The 12,809-nt window shown below is 36.9% G+C and overlaps 1 protein-coding gene across 2 annotated transcripts; it reads left to right on the top strand.

Annotated features, from left to right (window-relative positions):
* Positions 1-1,995: 1,995 nt before the first annotated feature.
* On the top strand, positions 1,996-12,454 carry LOC103718599 (zinc finger protein GIS2-like). 2 transcript variants are annotated; one of them, XM_039126773.1, is made up of 4 exons: positions 1,996-2,152; positions 3,457-3,664; positions 11,084-11,176; positions 11,668-12,454. In XM_039126773.1, the coding sequence occupies exons 2-4, from the start codon at positions 3,561-3,563 to the stop codon at positions 12,215-12,217; spliced, it is 747 nt and encodes a 248-aa protein (XP_038982701.1). In that variant the 5' UTR covers positions 1,996-2,152; positions 3,457-3,560; the 3' UTR covers positions 12,218-12,454. The 2 variants fall into 2 exon arrangements, with proteins under 2 accessions (XP_038982701.1, XP_038982702.1); XM_039126774.1 differs by having other exon boundaries at positions 1,998-2,152; positions 3,133-3,664.
* Positions 12,455-12,809: the final 355 nt, after the last annotated feature.

Genomic DNA, 12,809 nt, shown 5'->3' with positions numbered 1-12,809 from the left:
GGATCACCAGGGGCATCCACGCTTAAGGGCTGCAAGTGGGATTTTTACTTGGGAGCATCTTCGGTAGACAAAAACATAGTGTCTTCCAGTTAGAAAACAGAATGCAGGATTTTTTTTCCCGCTTCCGGTAACATGGGGGTACTTAAGTAACCTGGGGGCACTTTGGGTACTATATTTTAAAGGAAACAATAACTTAGGGACCGGGAATTAAAGATCCATGAAACGGTGGACCGAAAGTTTTTTTTTGGGTCATCCGGGACCTCCTGTTACAATAGGGTCTTTAGAGGGATGGAAAAGTAATTTCTTGTATTTAATATGGATAAAGATGTAGTTATAACAGCATGCCTCGTTATCTTAATGAGGAACTTCGGGATCATTATAAAAAGAAAGAAGTTCTATTTAAAGAGTTATCTAAAATATCTTCAAGTCAGATATTGTCACTTATGCATTTGATATTTTATTTTATTGTTAACAATACTACAAGAGTTTATTTTAATTGTTTGAAATTGAGATTCTTATTACTTCTTTGGTGCCCATCAATGATGAAAAGTTGGCCTAGTCTGCAAGTTTCCAGTCTAGGATGAAGTTCTTGAAGAGGCCAAACTAAAAGCAAAATATTTATAAAAGCAGTAACAACAAAGGCTAAAAAAAGATGACTATGAAGGCGTAGAGATTAGTAACGGATAATACGGAAAGGGTGCTCCAACTGAAAGAAGAAAATAATAAACTAATTCATGAGAATAGCTTTTTGGTTGAGCATACACATAATCAAAAGGCTAGAAATGAAGAGCTAAAAGCAAAGGACCAAAACAACTAATGCTTAAGATCAAAGAGATGAAGAGAATAGAAGAGGAGAATAATTATGAAGTTGATGCTACAATGAAAAAAGAGGAATGAGAAAATCGATAATTAAGAAAATATGCATGAAAATGAGCTCCAAGATATGGTTTTGGATGATTCAATACATGCATCCCCACTTTGGATCAAGATGTTAATTAAAAACAGTAAGACCATCAACGAGGCAATCCCATTTATCATGATCTTATGCTATTATATTTTATATTTTAAGAGGTAAGGATATAAAATCTTCTACAGTTTCGTCTTCCTCTTTATTCCAATCGACGTGCGGCATCCAAGAAAGCCAAGAACTCATGAGAAGGAGAGAGAAGTTGGAAAAAGAGGTCTGTGACTACCGGTAGGCTGTAGAGGTACTTGGATGGAGGGGCGAAGCTTTTCTGACTACATAGACGGCATGTTGGGTGATTGGGGTTGTCGAGGTTGCTTGCAGTTGGAGCACGCGCGGTGGCAGAAAGCCACCGCTCATGTCCACTCCCACCACCATGTAGTAGGGCGGCTTCCACGTCTTCTCTGCCTGGCGACCATCAAGAAAGAAGGCTATTAATTTTTTAATAAATATCCTCATAAATATTAATTTTATATAAATATTTTTTTTAAAATTAATATTTATATATGTATTGTTGTAAAATACTTATTTTGCTAGTTTATTTTTTTATTCATATTTTTGCATATGCACCTACGCCATCTAATACTGCTAAAAAATTAATAATTTCAAATTAAAATAATTAAAAATATTTTTAATAGATAGATTAAAAAAATTACAAGGCGACCGTGAGGATAACAAAAAAAATAATTTTAAAATTTTATTTTATTTTTAATTAAAATAAATATGGTTTTTATTAATGAAGAACTATTATATTAAAAATATTTGTGTAAAAATAATATTTTATTAAAATATAAAAATAAATATAAATTTTAGGAGAATATGAATTTGTAGAAGGATATTTCTCTAAAAACAAAAAAAGGGGGAGAGATGGAGGGACTTCGGAGGACGCTCTCGTGTCACGTGACGTGGCCGGGGTCAACGCTATCCGGGGAAACCAACGGGGAATCGGCACGTCGTCGCTTGATTAAGGTCATGGGAACCGCATTTGGATGGGCGGCGGTGTTTCCGCTCTGGGCCCCGTCCCGGCCCATTGTTTGGTGCCGGGTGGGATAAAAAAGGGGATATTATTTATTTTTGCACTTTAATCGTATTCTTCGGATAAAACTTGCCGTGGGAGAATCGAAGGCGAGAGGGGGCGGAGAAGGGAGGAGAGAAACCCTAGCCGGCTCCGACAGTAGACATTAAGAGGTCGGTATCTCACAAGCAGTACGTTAATTTACTCACGAAAGAGGGGAAGGGAGAGATCGGAAGGGGGTTGTGATGCGGGGATGGTAAAAGGTTTCTTCCTTTTCTCTTGTTTCCGGTAGATCGATGTGCGTTTGGTGCTAATTCATTACTTGTTTATGGAGATTAGTCCTCAGATTATTCTGATTAGTGGTGCCGTTGAGATCTGTAACGAATTGAAGGAAGGGGAAGAGGGACGGAGGGGGAATTATTTGTTCTGACATTCGTGTTTCATTTTTATGGTTTCCTGCTTCTCTATATTTGTTTCTTTGGTTTCCAAAAAAAGTTTTTTTTTTTTAGGAATTTGATGATTTTTTGTGGGGTAATCTGGTTTTTTCTCCTAATCTAGTCCTTTTTTCTTTTCTTCTACAGTTCTACTGGCAAAAAAAAAAAAGCCTTCTGTTTTCAACACCTTGGATTTCTGTTTCTGGAGTTTCAATATTTGCTAATGATACTCTTTTATTTGTCCTTTTTTAAAAAAAAGTTCGGGACTTGGAAATTGATTTGTTTTCTGAAGTTTCGTGTCAATTGAATTTTATATGCAGTCTATTTCCTGTTATTGCAGTTGTGTTGGATATCAGATAAGGTATTTTTGATTTTAAAGGGAATAGGTCACTAACTAATAAAGTGCGCTTACCAAAATGGATTCGGGATAGAATGTTTGGACAAGAGAATTTGCTTCTTGTCTAATTTGTCCTTTTGTCATCTGAAGCTGTTTTCCTCACCTCCTAAATAGGTTTACTATTTTATTGTATATGTGATAATTGGATAATAATATGCATTAACAAAAAGAAAGCATGCTTTTACTTTGAATACATGCTGGATGATTCTGCCCCCTCTCTTTTCTGTTTGCCTTTTTGTTTGTGGTGTTTTGAAGTGTTTTTCATTTATTGCTTCGTTCAGATGCTGATTCCATATTGGGTCAAAAATTATATGTGCTCCAGGTTGATACTCAATTCTGAGATTTGGGGTGTAGGAGTGTCTAATAGCGGAGGAGGTTGTTTTGTATTAGACTTTTTTTTTTGGATAATGGGTCTTGTTTGGCTGTTTAACTGACTGAAGTAGAGTAGTTGAAGCAATGGGGTTAAAAGTTAAACGGATCGTGGGGAAGGGTGTAGTAATGGGGAGTGGAGAATTTGGTAAATTTATTTGGTGCAGCCTATGTTGTAGTGTTGGAATCTGGGTTGTTTCTTTTTGGAAGGAAAGAATTGGTGGTTTGATTTGGACTCATGGAGGTGGCTTTGGATGTCTGGTTTTGTTGTGGACAGGGAGGAAGGTGTTGGTGGTGGTTGTAGTGGTGGTGGTGTTGGCCGTTTTGTTGGTGGTAGTGCATATTGGTGGCAGCTGGTCGTGTTAAGGATAAAGACTGAAGATGAGTCAAAGCAGCCGCAGCCCTCCAAGAGACCGCAGGATCCGCACTGAACGATCCTCATATCGTGATGCTCCATACAGGAGGGATGTTCGCCGAGGTTCCAGGTCTTTATTCATTTTTCATGTCCTCCACCCCCCCCCCCCCCCCCACCCCTCTCCCCATCTGAGTATCATATGGATCTGTTATATCCTTCATGTGATACGCGATACACCTATGGCTTACCCATTCTATTTTGGATTTCAACTATATTGCTATGTTTCAGCTATGTGCTTTTCCCTCATACTTTGTTTAAAGTTAGATGTAATAGTCTGCAGTTGTAGATAAGGTGACTCCTATGTCTGTCTGAAATGCATTTCATACTGCATAATTGAGGAGAACTCATATTAAAAAAATAATTTATATGCTGACTAATGTCCCACTAGAAAAGATGCCAATGTTTTATTGAAATGCAAAAGTTGTCTCTTAAGCCCTCTAGATTTCCTTTGATGCCTCTTTGTTTTATATATATATATAGGGAGTGAAAAAATGAAATAGGACTTATTCATGCAAACTTTATATTTTTTTGTTTGCTACATGGACTATTCATGTGGAAGAAATGGATGATTATTCTTTCTATGCTTTTAATCACTGCTCAAATGCCTCATATGTACCTATTGGCAGCTAAAAAACTGAAATGCGGACCCACTGGATGTTGTTAGGATCAGGATCAAGTTATAAATCATCGAGGGATTTTGATCATAAGTTTTGTTTTTGATTTCAACAAAAATCTTAAAAATATGAAATAAATGCAAAAATTGAAAAATGAGTCAATTATTAGATCTGTGAAGACTAAGAGGTTGTACATATAACAATCCTAGCTTCCACCATCATAAACCTATATGTAGCATGTCTGATGTATTAAACATCATGTCTACTTTTTCAAGGTATCTATACAGATCCTGTCAATTGAATTATTCTTTTAGGTAGAATATTTATGAGAGAAATGTATCAAATTTAAAAAAGATTGCAAAAGTATGAAAATTTTCCTCTTGATCATAAATCCATAAATTCCAAATTTTTTTGTTTCAAAAATTGTAATTAACTTGCTACTTTTACATGCTCAAGATTATTATGGATAAACAAGCAAGTTTAAAGGCATGTAATCCAATAAATTATATGAAATAGAATTCCATATGATCTAATTTATAAATAACATGATCAAGTTGAATTTTATGATGCACAGGATTGTGTGATGTATAATATAGATTTGGATCTTATTTTCAGACTAATCCTGATCCAAAAATGCGATCTAGAATGTTCAGGGCTATTTTGATCAGTATAATAGATCCATATCATGAATCATTAGTATTTCAGGAACAATTTAGCCGCTTACATGCAACTTGAACTCATCAAATCTGCCTTGATTTGCATGCCCTACATTATCTAATGCATCACCCACTTCATGAGGGTTTTATGTGGTTCAAGTTCTTTGTGGACACTTCTACTTCAGGCTTAATATATGCACACCTCATGTACCAATTGGGTGTAGATCAGCTGGGCCATGTCAAACATGAAACTTTCAAGGCTTCCTATTAAATAGCGCTTGTTCAACATCATGCTTCAGCTGGACAGCTACTTTTTTTTTTTGGTGCAACGGCGGCTCACACACTGCAGGGTGGACAGCTACTTAACAACAAGCAAAAGTGGCAGAATTTGTCTTTGAATTGTACGCTAATAAAATACTAAAAAAGCGGTGTGTAGTATTCATTTAGCTGCATCTAGAAAAATAAGGAACAAAAAAGGAGAACAGCTGACACAAGGGAAAAAACTACAATTGAGAAAACAGTTCAGGAAACCACTCAAATTTCTCAGTTGTTTGCTCTCACTTCAAACTTTTCTTTTGTCTTCTTCTTGATATATAGGACAGAACCCTTGTTCTGCCTCCCTTTTATGTTTGTGTGCCAAGAATGTTGTACATCATCCAATCTCTTCTATATATATCCTTGCCTCCTCCTTGGCTCGTGTGTAAATTTCAATCTCAAGTCTTTAGGAGTGCAACATATGGATCTTGAGGTAGTTTTGTAGAAGCATCTAATTATTATTGGTTAATCTCTATATCAAAATGATAGATTATGCATTCCAGCATGACAAAATTAAAAATCCATTATTTGAAAAGAAAAAAAAAATAAAAGAGAAGTGATTGGCACACTATGTGTGATTTTTTTCCTGGTCATATTAAATGATCCAAATATTAGCAACTTGGGGAAAACTAACTTCTCTTGAATGTTAGCTTAGACTTATATGGATTAGGATGCAGAACTAGAGATGGTTTAAGTCTATTTGTATGCAGCTTCAAGGTCAACCCTATTTTTTACAATCAAGCAGGCTCTTTCCTAGTTGATAGGGCCTTATGAGTTGCCATGCGAATGTCTAATGAGCTTACTTATAATTTGGAGCCTAATGAGAGGAACAAAATTTATGTGACTGCAATCTGAGTTCATTATAATTTGACTGAGCATGATCAACTTTATGCATAATTGATGTTTACTTCATTCATTCAACAGTCCTTCAAATCGGCGTGTTTGCTTCTTTTAGATTTTTGTTCACACTTAAACCCTAATTTTATATTCTGGGTTCATTGTCACATTTGTGGTCAGTTTTGGTGTTGAAATTTCAACTTTCATAGTTTAAATATTTTGAAAACTCAGGTCAAAACTCAGCAATTTATAGATTTAAGCCTTGCTTCCTGAGTCCTTATACACCTCTACCATAGATTGTCCTATATTTGTTTGGTATCCAAACCTTTGGAAAGCCACCATAGCATCCAATCCAATTCATGGGGCATATCTGATTATCAAAAATGTCCTTATGAGTTATGAACATGTCCTTGATGAAGATTCCACTGTGGATCTTGAACCACATGATTTTCTTGATTGGATCACATATCTAGAAGATTACTTTGATTGGTATAGTATGTCTGACCAGATGGGAGTCCATTTTTATTTTTCTTTCTATCTTCTTTCTCCCTATTCTTACTTCTTTATTTTTGTGCTTTGCTTTAATTGCCTCTATCTTTTCCTTCGCTGCATTTTCCTCTGCAGTCGACAGCATCCAATTGAACCTGATCAGATCTAGTGAATTGCTACTAGATGTGAACCTATAAAACCTTGACAAACCTTTTTTCCTACTTTCTTAATTCATTTTTAATTAGAGATCAGGTTGAATTGAATTTTTCAGCAAGCTTTTATTCTATTCCTAGCCTAAGCCCTTATAGATTCCCTCCCGTAGATTGTCCTACATCACTTTGTACTTTATCTGTTGCTTGGGAAATCAACTAGGTTGTAGCTTAATCTTTCGGCTACAATTGCCTAGGCTACTTGACAATTATGTACATGATACAGCATTAGTTGAAATAAAGACATTGTCAAATGGACGGTATATGCAACAATTCAAAAGACAAGCAACTTATAATGTCAATCTTTTGGGTAATATAGTCAAGTTGCATGGAACTAATAATGCATTATCATATGAAGATATTCTTTTTGCTGGGTTTCATAAACCGCAATAAGCTGGTTAAACCTTTCTTGTAACCATGTTTTTGAACTTCTCTAACTTATTGTAGATAGTAAATTATCAAACCTTTGGATAAAAACTCAAATAGGTTGTTGAACGAAATACCAAAAGTATAACCATTCAGATTTTTTCCCAGTTATTTGGGCTCATTTTTATATAGCCTTATTCACCAAGTATTCCTATTTAGAGCCACCTCTGATGCTATTCTGAGATTCTTTGTCTTCTCTTATAACCTCCATTCATATTACATTAGTTAGGTCTTTCCTTCCTTTTCCTGCAACCTTCAACACAAATTGAAGTACCTTTCCTTATTGGAGACCCCCTGGATCTTTGTTTTATATGCTTATTACCATGGAATGCCGTACCGGCCGGTACGGGCCGGTACGTACCGGTCCGGCCGTGGACCGGTACCGGAACGGATAAAAAACCGGTATTTCCGGTTTTTTATCCGAACCGGCCGGTACGGGTGCGTACCGGCCGGTTCGGAGCCCGTACCGGCCGGTACGCACTTCGTACCGGTGCGAACCGGCCGGTTCGCACCGGTACGATTTTTTTTTTTTTTTTAGAACCACAGCGCCGCGCGCTGTGGTTTTTGAAACCACCGCGTACCGGCCGGTACGGGACCGGTACCAGCCGGTACGTACCGGACCGGACCGGTACCGTACCGGTCCGGCCGGCCACCGGTACGCCGACCGGTACCGGTACGGCGGACCTTGCTTATTACCATCTCAATCAATTTTCAGTTTCTTTATCGTTAACTTCTGCAACTCCTACAGCTCATCTTCCACATACATTTCTCAATCTATTCTTTTTATTGTTATTGCATACCCTTAACGTTCTCATTTCTACCTCACTTAACTTGTTTTCCTCTTTATGTCTAACATTATATCCATATAACATTGCGGGCCTTATTATTGTTCTGTAAAACTTTCCCTTAACTTTCCAAGTATGTGTCAATTATATAGTACTGTAGCAGTTCTCCACTTTATCCAACTAACTCTAATTTTATTATGTCATTTACTAGATCATAAATAACAAAACCAATCATTATGTGGTATCTCTTGTCTATCAATCTGAGTCGGAATCTCATCTTTGTTTCCATTCTCACTAAATACATTTCATATACTCAGTCTTTATTCTACTGATTTTAATCTCTTATCCTCTAAAGCTTTCTTCTATAAGTCCAATTTAGTTTTTGATGTAGTTCTTTTCTTCATCAATAACATACATCCCGGTGCATGTTCTTGAATATTAGCAATATGCTTTAATACAAAGTTAATATTTTGGGCTCTTGTGCATAATATACTTATATTGGAGTTCATATAGCAGAGTTGTTGATTTTCATATGTTTTCTTGGGTTCCATAATTAAAAATTGACCAATCAGATTGTGTACAACCATTTGCATATTTTTCTCTAAGTGCTTGTAACGTGAAAACTTAAACCCATTGTATGCTTTAAAAGTGAACTAACCTAAGTTGAAATTGCAGGCCGACCAAATTGCTATTCAAAAGATTAAGGGTATGTTAGAAAAGAAAATATATAGAATCAATATATATATATATAATATAACAGAAGGTAAAAGAAAGGAAGATCCTTTTTTTCCCCTGATAAATGGTAAACCTGCAATTCTGAATCAGCAAAATATTATGAAGTAATTTTTTCATATTACAGAAGTTAAAGAAATTGACATATAGATTATCTAAATCAGGATTTGCAATATCCATATATGCATGTATATCAGATTTGAGATGTTTGAATTAAAACAAAGCAAGCATAATTTGTCAATGAAATCTAATTTATTACAGTGTGATATATTATTTACTGAATAGAATACACCATAAAAGTAGTTGTGAAAAGCGAAGTTTAAATCCCTTGAACGATGATTGTTAATATAATTAATACAACAAACCTAGATAGCATTGAAATAAAATTGCAACTGGAATAAATATTGTATATAGTTGTTGAAGTAAAATAGAATTGAAACTATTTTAAAATAATTTTGGAAATCATTATTATAATATCCACATAAGCACTTGCTGTCTGAAGCAGGAGATAGGTGTTATACAGAAATTATCACAAGGTACTTATTGCAGAATACTTTGTAATGCAGTCATAATGGCATGTGTAGAATTAGAGATTACATGACGTTGGAAGTATGATTAAGGAATTGCAGGGAAAGTGAAAGAATAGAGAGGACAAGTAAACTAAGCAACTCAAACAGTGACCTTACGTAGCATGTTTTGTTAAAGAAAAGATTCTCAACAAAGAAATGATAAGTAAAAGATAGTAATTAGGTGCAAATGATTAAGTGATAACTGATATTTGTATGCTACATTATGATCTGGTATTGTGACAGACATATTATAGGACCATGATAGTACATCAAAGTTTCTATAGGAAAAAATGTAGTCCTAATTTTGCATGAAAAAATTGTTATATTCTTTAGGTCCAGTTTGGTTTTTACATCACATAAGTAGATGTCTTCTAGTTGGTCAGCTTGAAAGGATGCATACCATGCTAGTACCAGATTGAGACATAGCATGACTTGGAGGCATATTTTTCTGAATGGGTTACTTTACACATTTGATCATGATCAAGTGCTTTTGGATTATCTCATGTCTTTTGATTTAATTTACTTAATTTAAATGCACCCTCATACATCATCGTGCTTCATGCATTGCTTACATGACTCCAGATCCACCTTAATGAAAGCAACTAGACCTGAAATATTGATGTCAAAGTCAATTGTCCAGTGGATTTCTGAAAGTAATGTTTCATTTCTTTTTTTGGGGGACAAAGTGACATTTTTCTTTTCTTTTTTCTTTGTTATCTCAGCAAGTCCTTTCTATGCATTATAATTTATTCGATATCTCTGTACATGTGCATAAATATGAGGCTGGGTGCATGGGTGTCCATGTACTTGTTTGTGGCTTGGTGGGGGTAATATATATGCACTTCTATAGTGTTGTTTGATTTCCATTTGCTGCTTACGAAGGACCTTAATTTTTGTTCTAGTTTTACAATTTGAGTTGTAAAGAGGGCTCTGCCATTCAAGATAAGAATTGTGTGCGCGTGCATGCTGCTTGATGGAGATAATGGATATGCACTTCTAGAATGCTGTCTGTTCTCCACTTGCTGGTTGCAAAAAATAAGGATGTTATGTTTGCATGCGCCATATAACTTAGGAATAAAGAGGACCCTAAGATTAAAGATAAGATTGAAGAGCAGCAAAATTATAAGTGACTTGGACTTCGAATTTAGGATAGACATGAATCAGTTTCAGGAAGGCTAGAAATTGCATGTGGATGAAGTTATGGAGATGGGGAACAGATCTGTTCGTGCTTCATCAAATCAAATGGTGTTGGCACATAAAGCAGGGAATACAAGTAAACCTGTCTTGGAGGTTGACGAAGGTATTTGGAAAAGCTTGTTGTATGAAGTTTTCAAGAATGAGCATGGGTTTTCTCTAACCATGTTCTTGCTGATTCTGTGCTTGTCCAGATAAAATTCCTTTATCCAAGAATGAGCTTTGTTAATATGCTAAAATTTGCACCTATATTGCTTGCTTGGTTAATATGGAAAATTACTTTATTGATGTTGCATTTTCAGTTTGCTAGCATGAATTTAATTGCCAATGTAGCAAAAGCTGAGTAGCTGGAAACTAGTACCTAAGGTAACGTACCTGCTTTGGAAATTCTCTGGTAACTCAAACCTGCGCCTGCTTCATAAGTGCCTCCTTCAAGTGTCAGCAGACCCACACCTGCACCTGCTCTGCTCCGCTCCCAATTCTGGCAATAAGAACAGAAGACATGATTACATGTTAACTTAATTACTATTTAATAGAAATATATTATTGATTACTTGAAGATGGTCCTGGATGCATGTAGTGATGTTTTTTTAAATTATTTTTGTCAACAGAGAGTGCAATAGTTTGGATATTGAAAATTCTCGTTTTGCTGTTTCTTTATAGGCGTCTTGATCTGTGCAAGAATTGCAAGCGACCTGGACACTATGCTAGGGAATGCCCAAATGTGGCTGTCTGCAATAATTGTGGCCTACCAGGGTAAGAATCAGAATATAATATGTCTCCACTATATACTTACATGGTCTTAGTAGGCTTGTGAGTTGGATTTTGCCGGTACTTTGTTTTTTGATTGGTGGATCTTACTGTAGACGGCAGTGTAGGCGCATGTCATCTCTTTGATCATTTACATTGCATCAAAGCGCATCATAAAGTGAAAACAAATATATGAGTCGTAATCCCAATGCAGTTTGCATGATCAAATACAATGTATAATGGTAATAGCAAGTTTGAATGGGTTTTGGGATTGTGGTTTTGCAGTTTAATTTGAATCATCAATGACATCTGATTACCTTTGAACTGCATATTAACTGTAAATACATACTTTATTCTTTCCCATGTTCATTCAGGAGATCACTTTGCTAACTTGTTGTTACTAGCCTTCATCATTTCTTATCCCGGAAACATTCACCTGCTTTATTCCTTAGTTTTCATTGGTTTTAGATATATTATTATGTAATCCATTTAATCAGGCACATAGCGGCAGAATGCACTACAAAGGCCCTCTGTTGGAACTGCAAAGAGCCTGGCCATACGGCAAGCAAGTGCCCCAACGAGGGTATTTGCCATACCTGCGGCAAGGTTGGCCATCTTGCGAGGGACTGTACTGCTCCCCAGCTGCCGCCTGGGGATTTAAGGCTCTGCAACAATTGCTACAAGCAAGGACACATTGCTGCTGATTGCACCAACGAGAAGGCTTGCAACAATTGCAGGAAGACAGGGCACCTCGCTCGTGACTGCCAAAATGAGCCTGTGTGCAACCTGTGCAACGTTGCCGGGCATGTGGCCAGGCAGTGTCCAAAGGCAGATGTTTTCGGTGAAAGGGGCGGCGGCGGCGGCGGCGGCGGCGGGCTTCGTGGTGGATACCGGGATGTGGTATGCCGGAGCTGCAACCAATTCGGCCACATGAGCAGGGACTGCATGGGTCCCTTAGTAATCTGCCACAACTGTGGTGGAAGGGGTCACTGGGCATACGAGTGCCCGTCCGGGAGGTTCCTGGACCGCGGCCCTCGGAGGTACTGAATGATTGGTGGTGACTTTAACATAATGCTTTGGGGCTGAATATCGGAGCTCTGGACCAAATTTTAGATAGAACTGCATTTTGAGTGAGTTTGCGTGGTTATCTTGATTGTTGGACGGGATTTGGATGCAGTGGAGGCATCCATATAGGCCTGTAACAGTCAATAATTGAACTTTATGCTGGGTTCTCTTATCTTGTGGTTGTGACTAATTTTTCACCTAAAACTGGTTTGGCTATCATTGGGATTGTGGCCTGCTATACTGGTTGGTGTTGCTTCCAGTTGATTGGCACAACTGCCATGGCGTCATAGAAAACGCTGACCTTAAATTTTTCTTTGGGAAGATATACCAGGCGCATTACATCCGTCAGCACATTATTCAAGTGACAGGCAAATTTTGCCTGCTTAAATTCAATGTTTTTCCTAGCCCTCAAACTTGCTAAATAAGAAACTTAGCCAACTCTTCCGCATGTGTTGCTATCAGCCATTTGAATGGTTGCCTTCTTGGTTTGATATTGCTAATTTGCTAAGGCGCAGGACAAACTTTATGATTGGATATGATCAGCAAGTAATGCAAGAATGATTTTTCAAGGTGA

Source organism: Phoenix dactylifera, chromosome 5 (genome assembly GCF_009389715.1).
Source record: "Phoenix dactylifera cultivar Barhee BC4 chromosome 5, palm_55x_up_171113_PBpolish2nd_filt_p, whole genome shotgun sequence".
NCBI classification, from domain to species: domain Eukaryota; kingdom Viridiplantae; phylum Streptophyta; class Magnoliopsida; order Arecales; family Arecaceae; genus Phoenix; species Phoenix dactylifera.
Note: the sequence above shows the minus strand (reverse complement) of the source record. Positions and strands in the feature narration are given on the sequence as shown.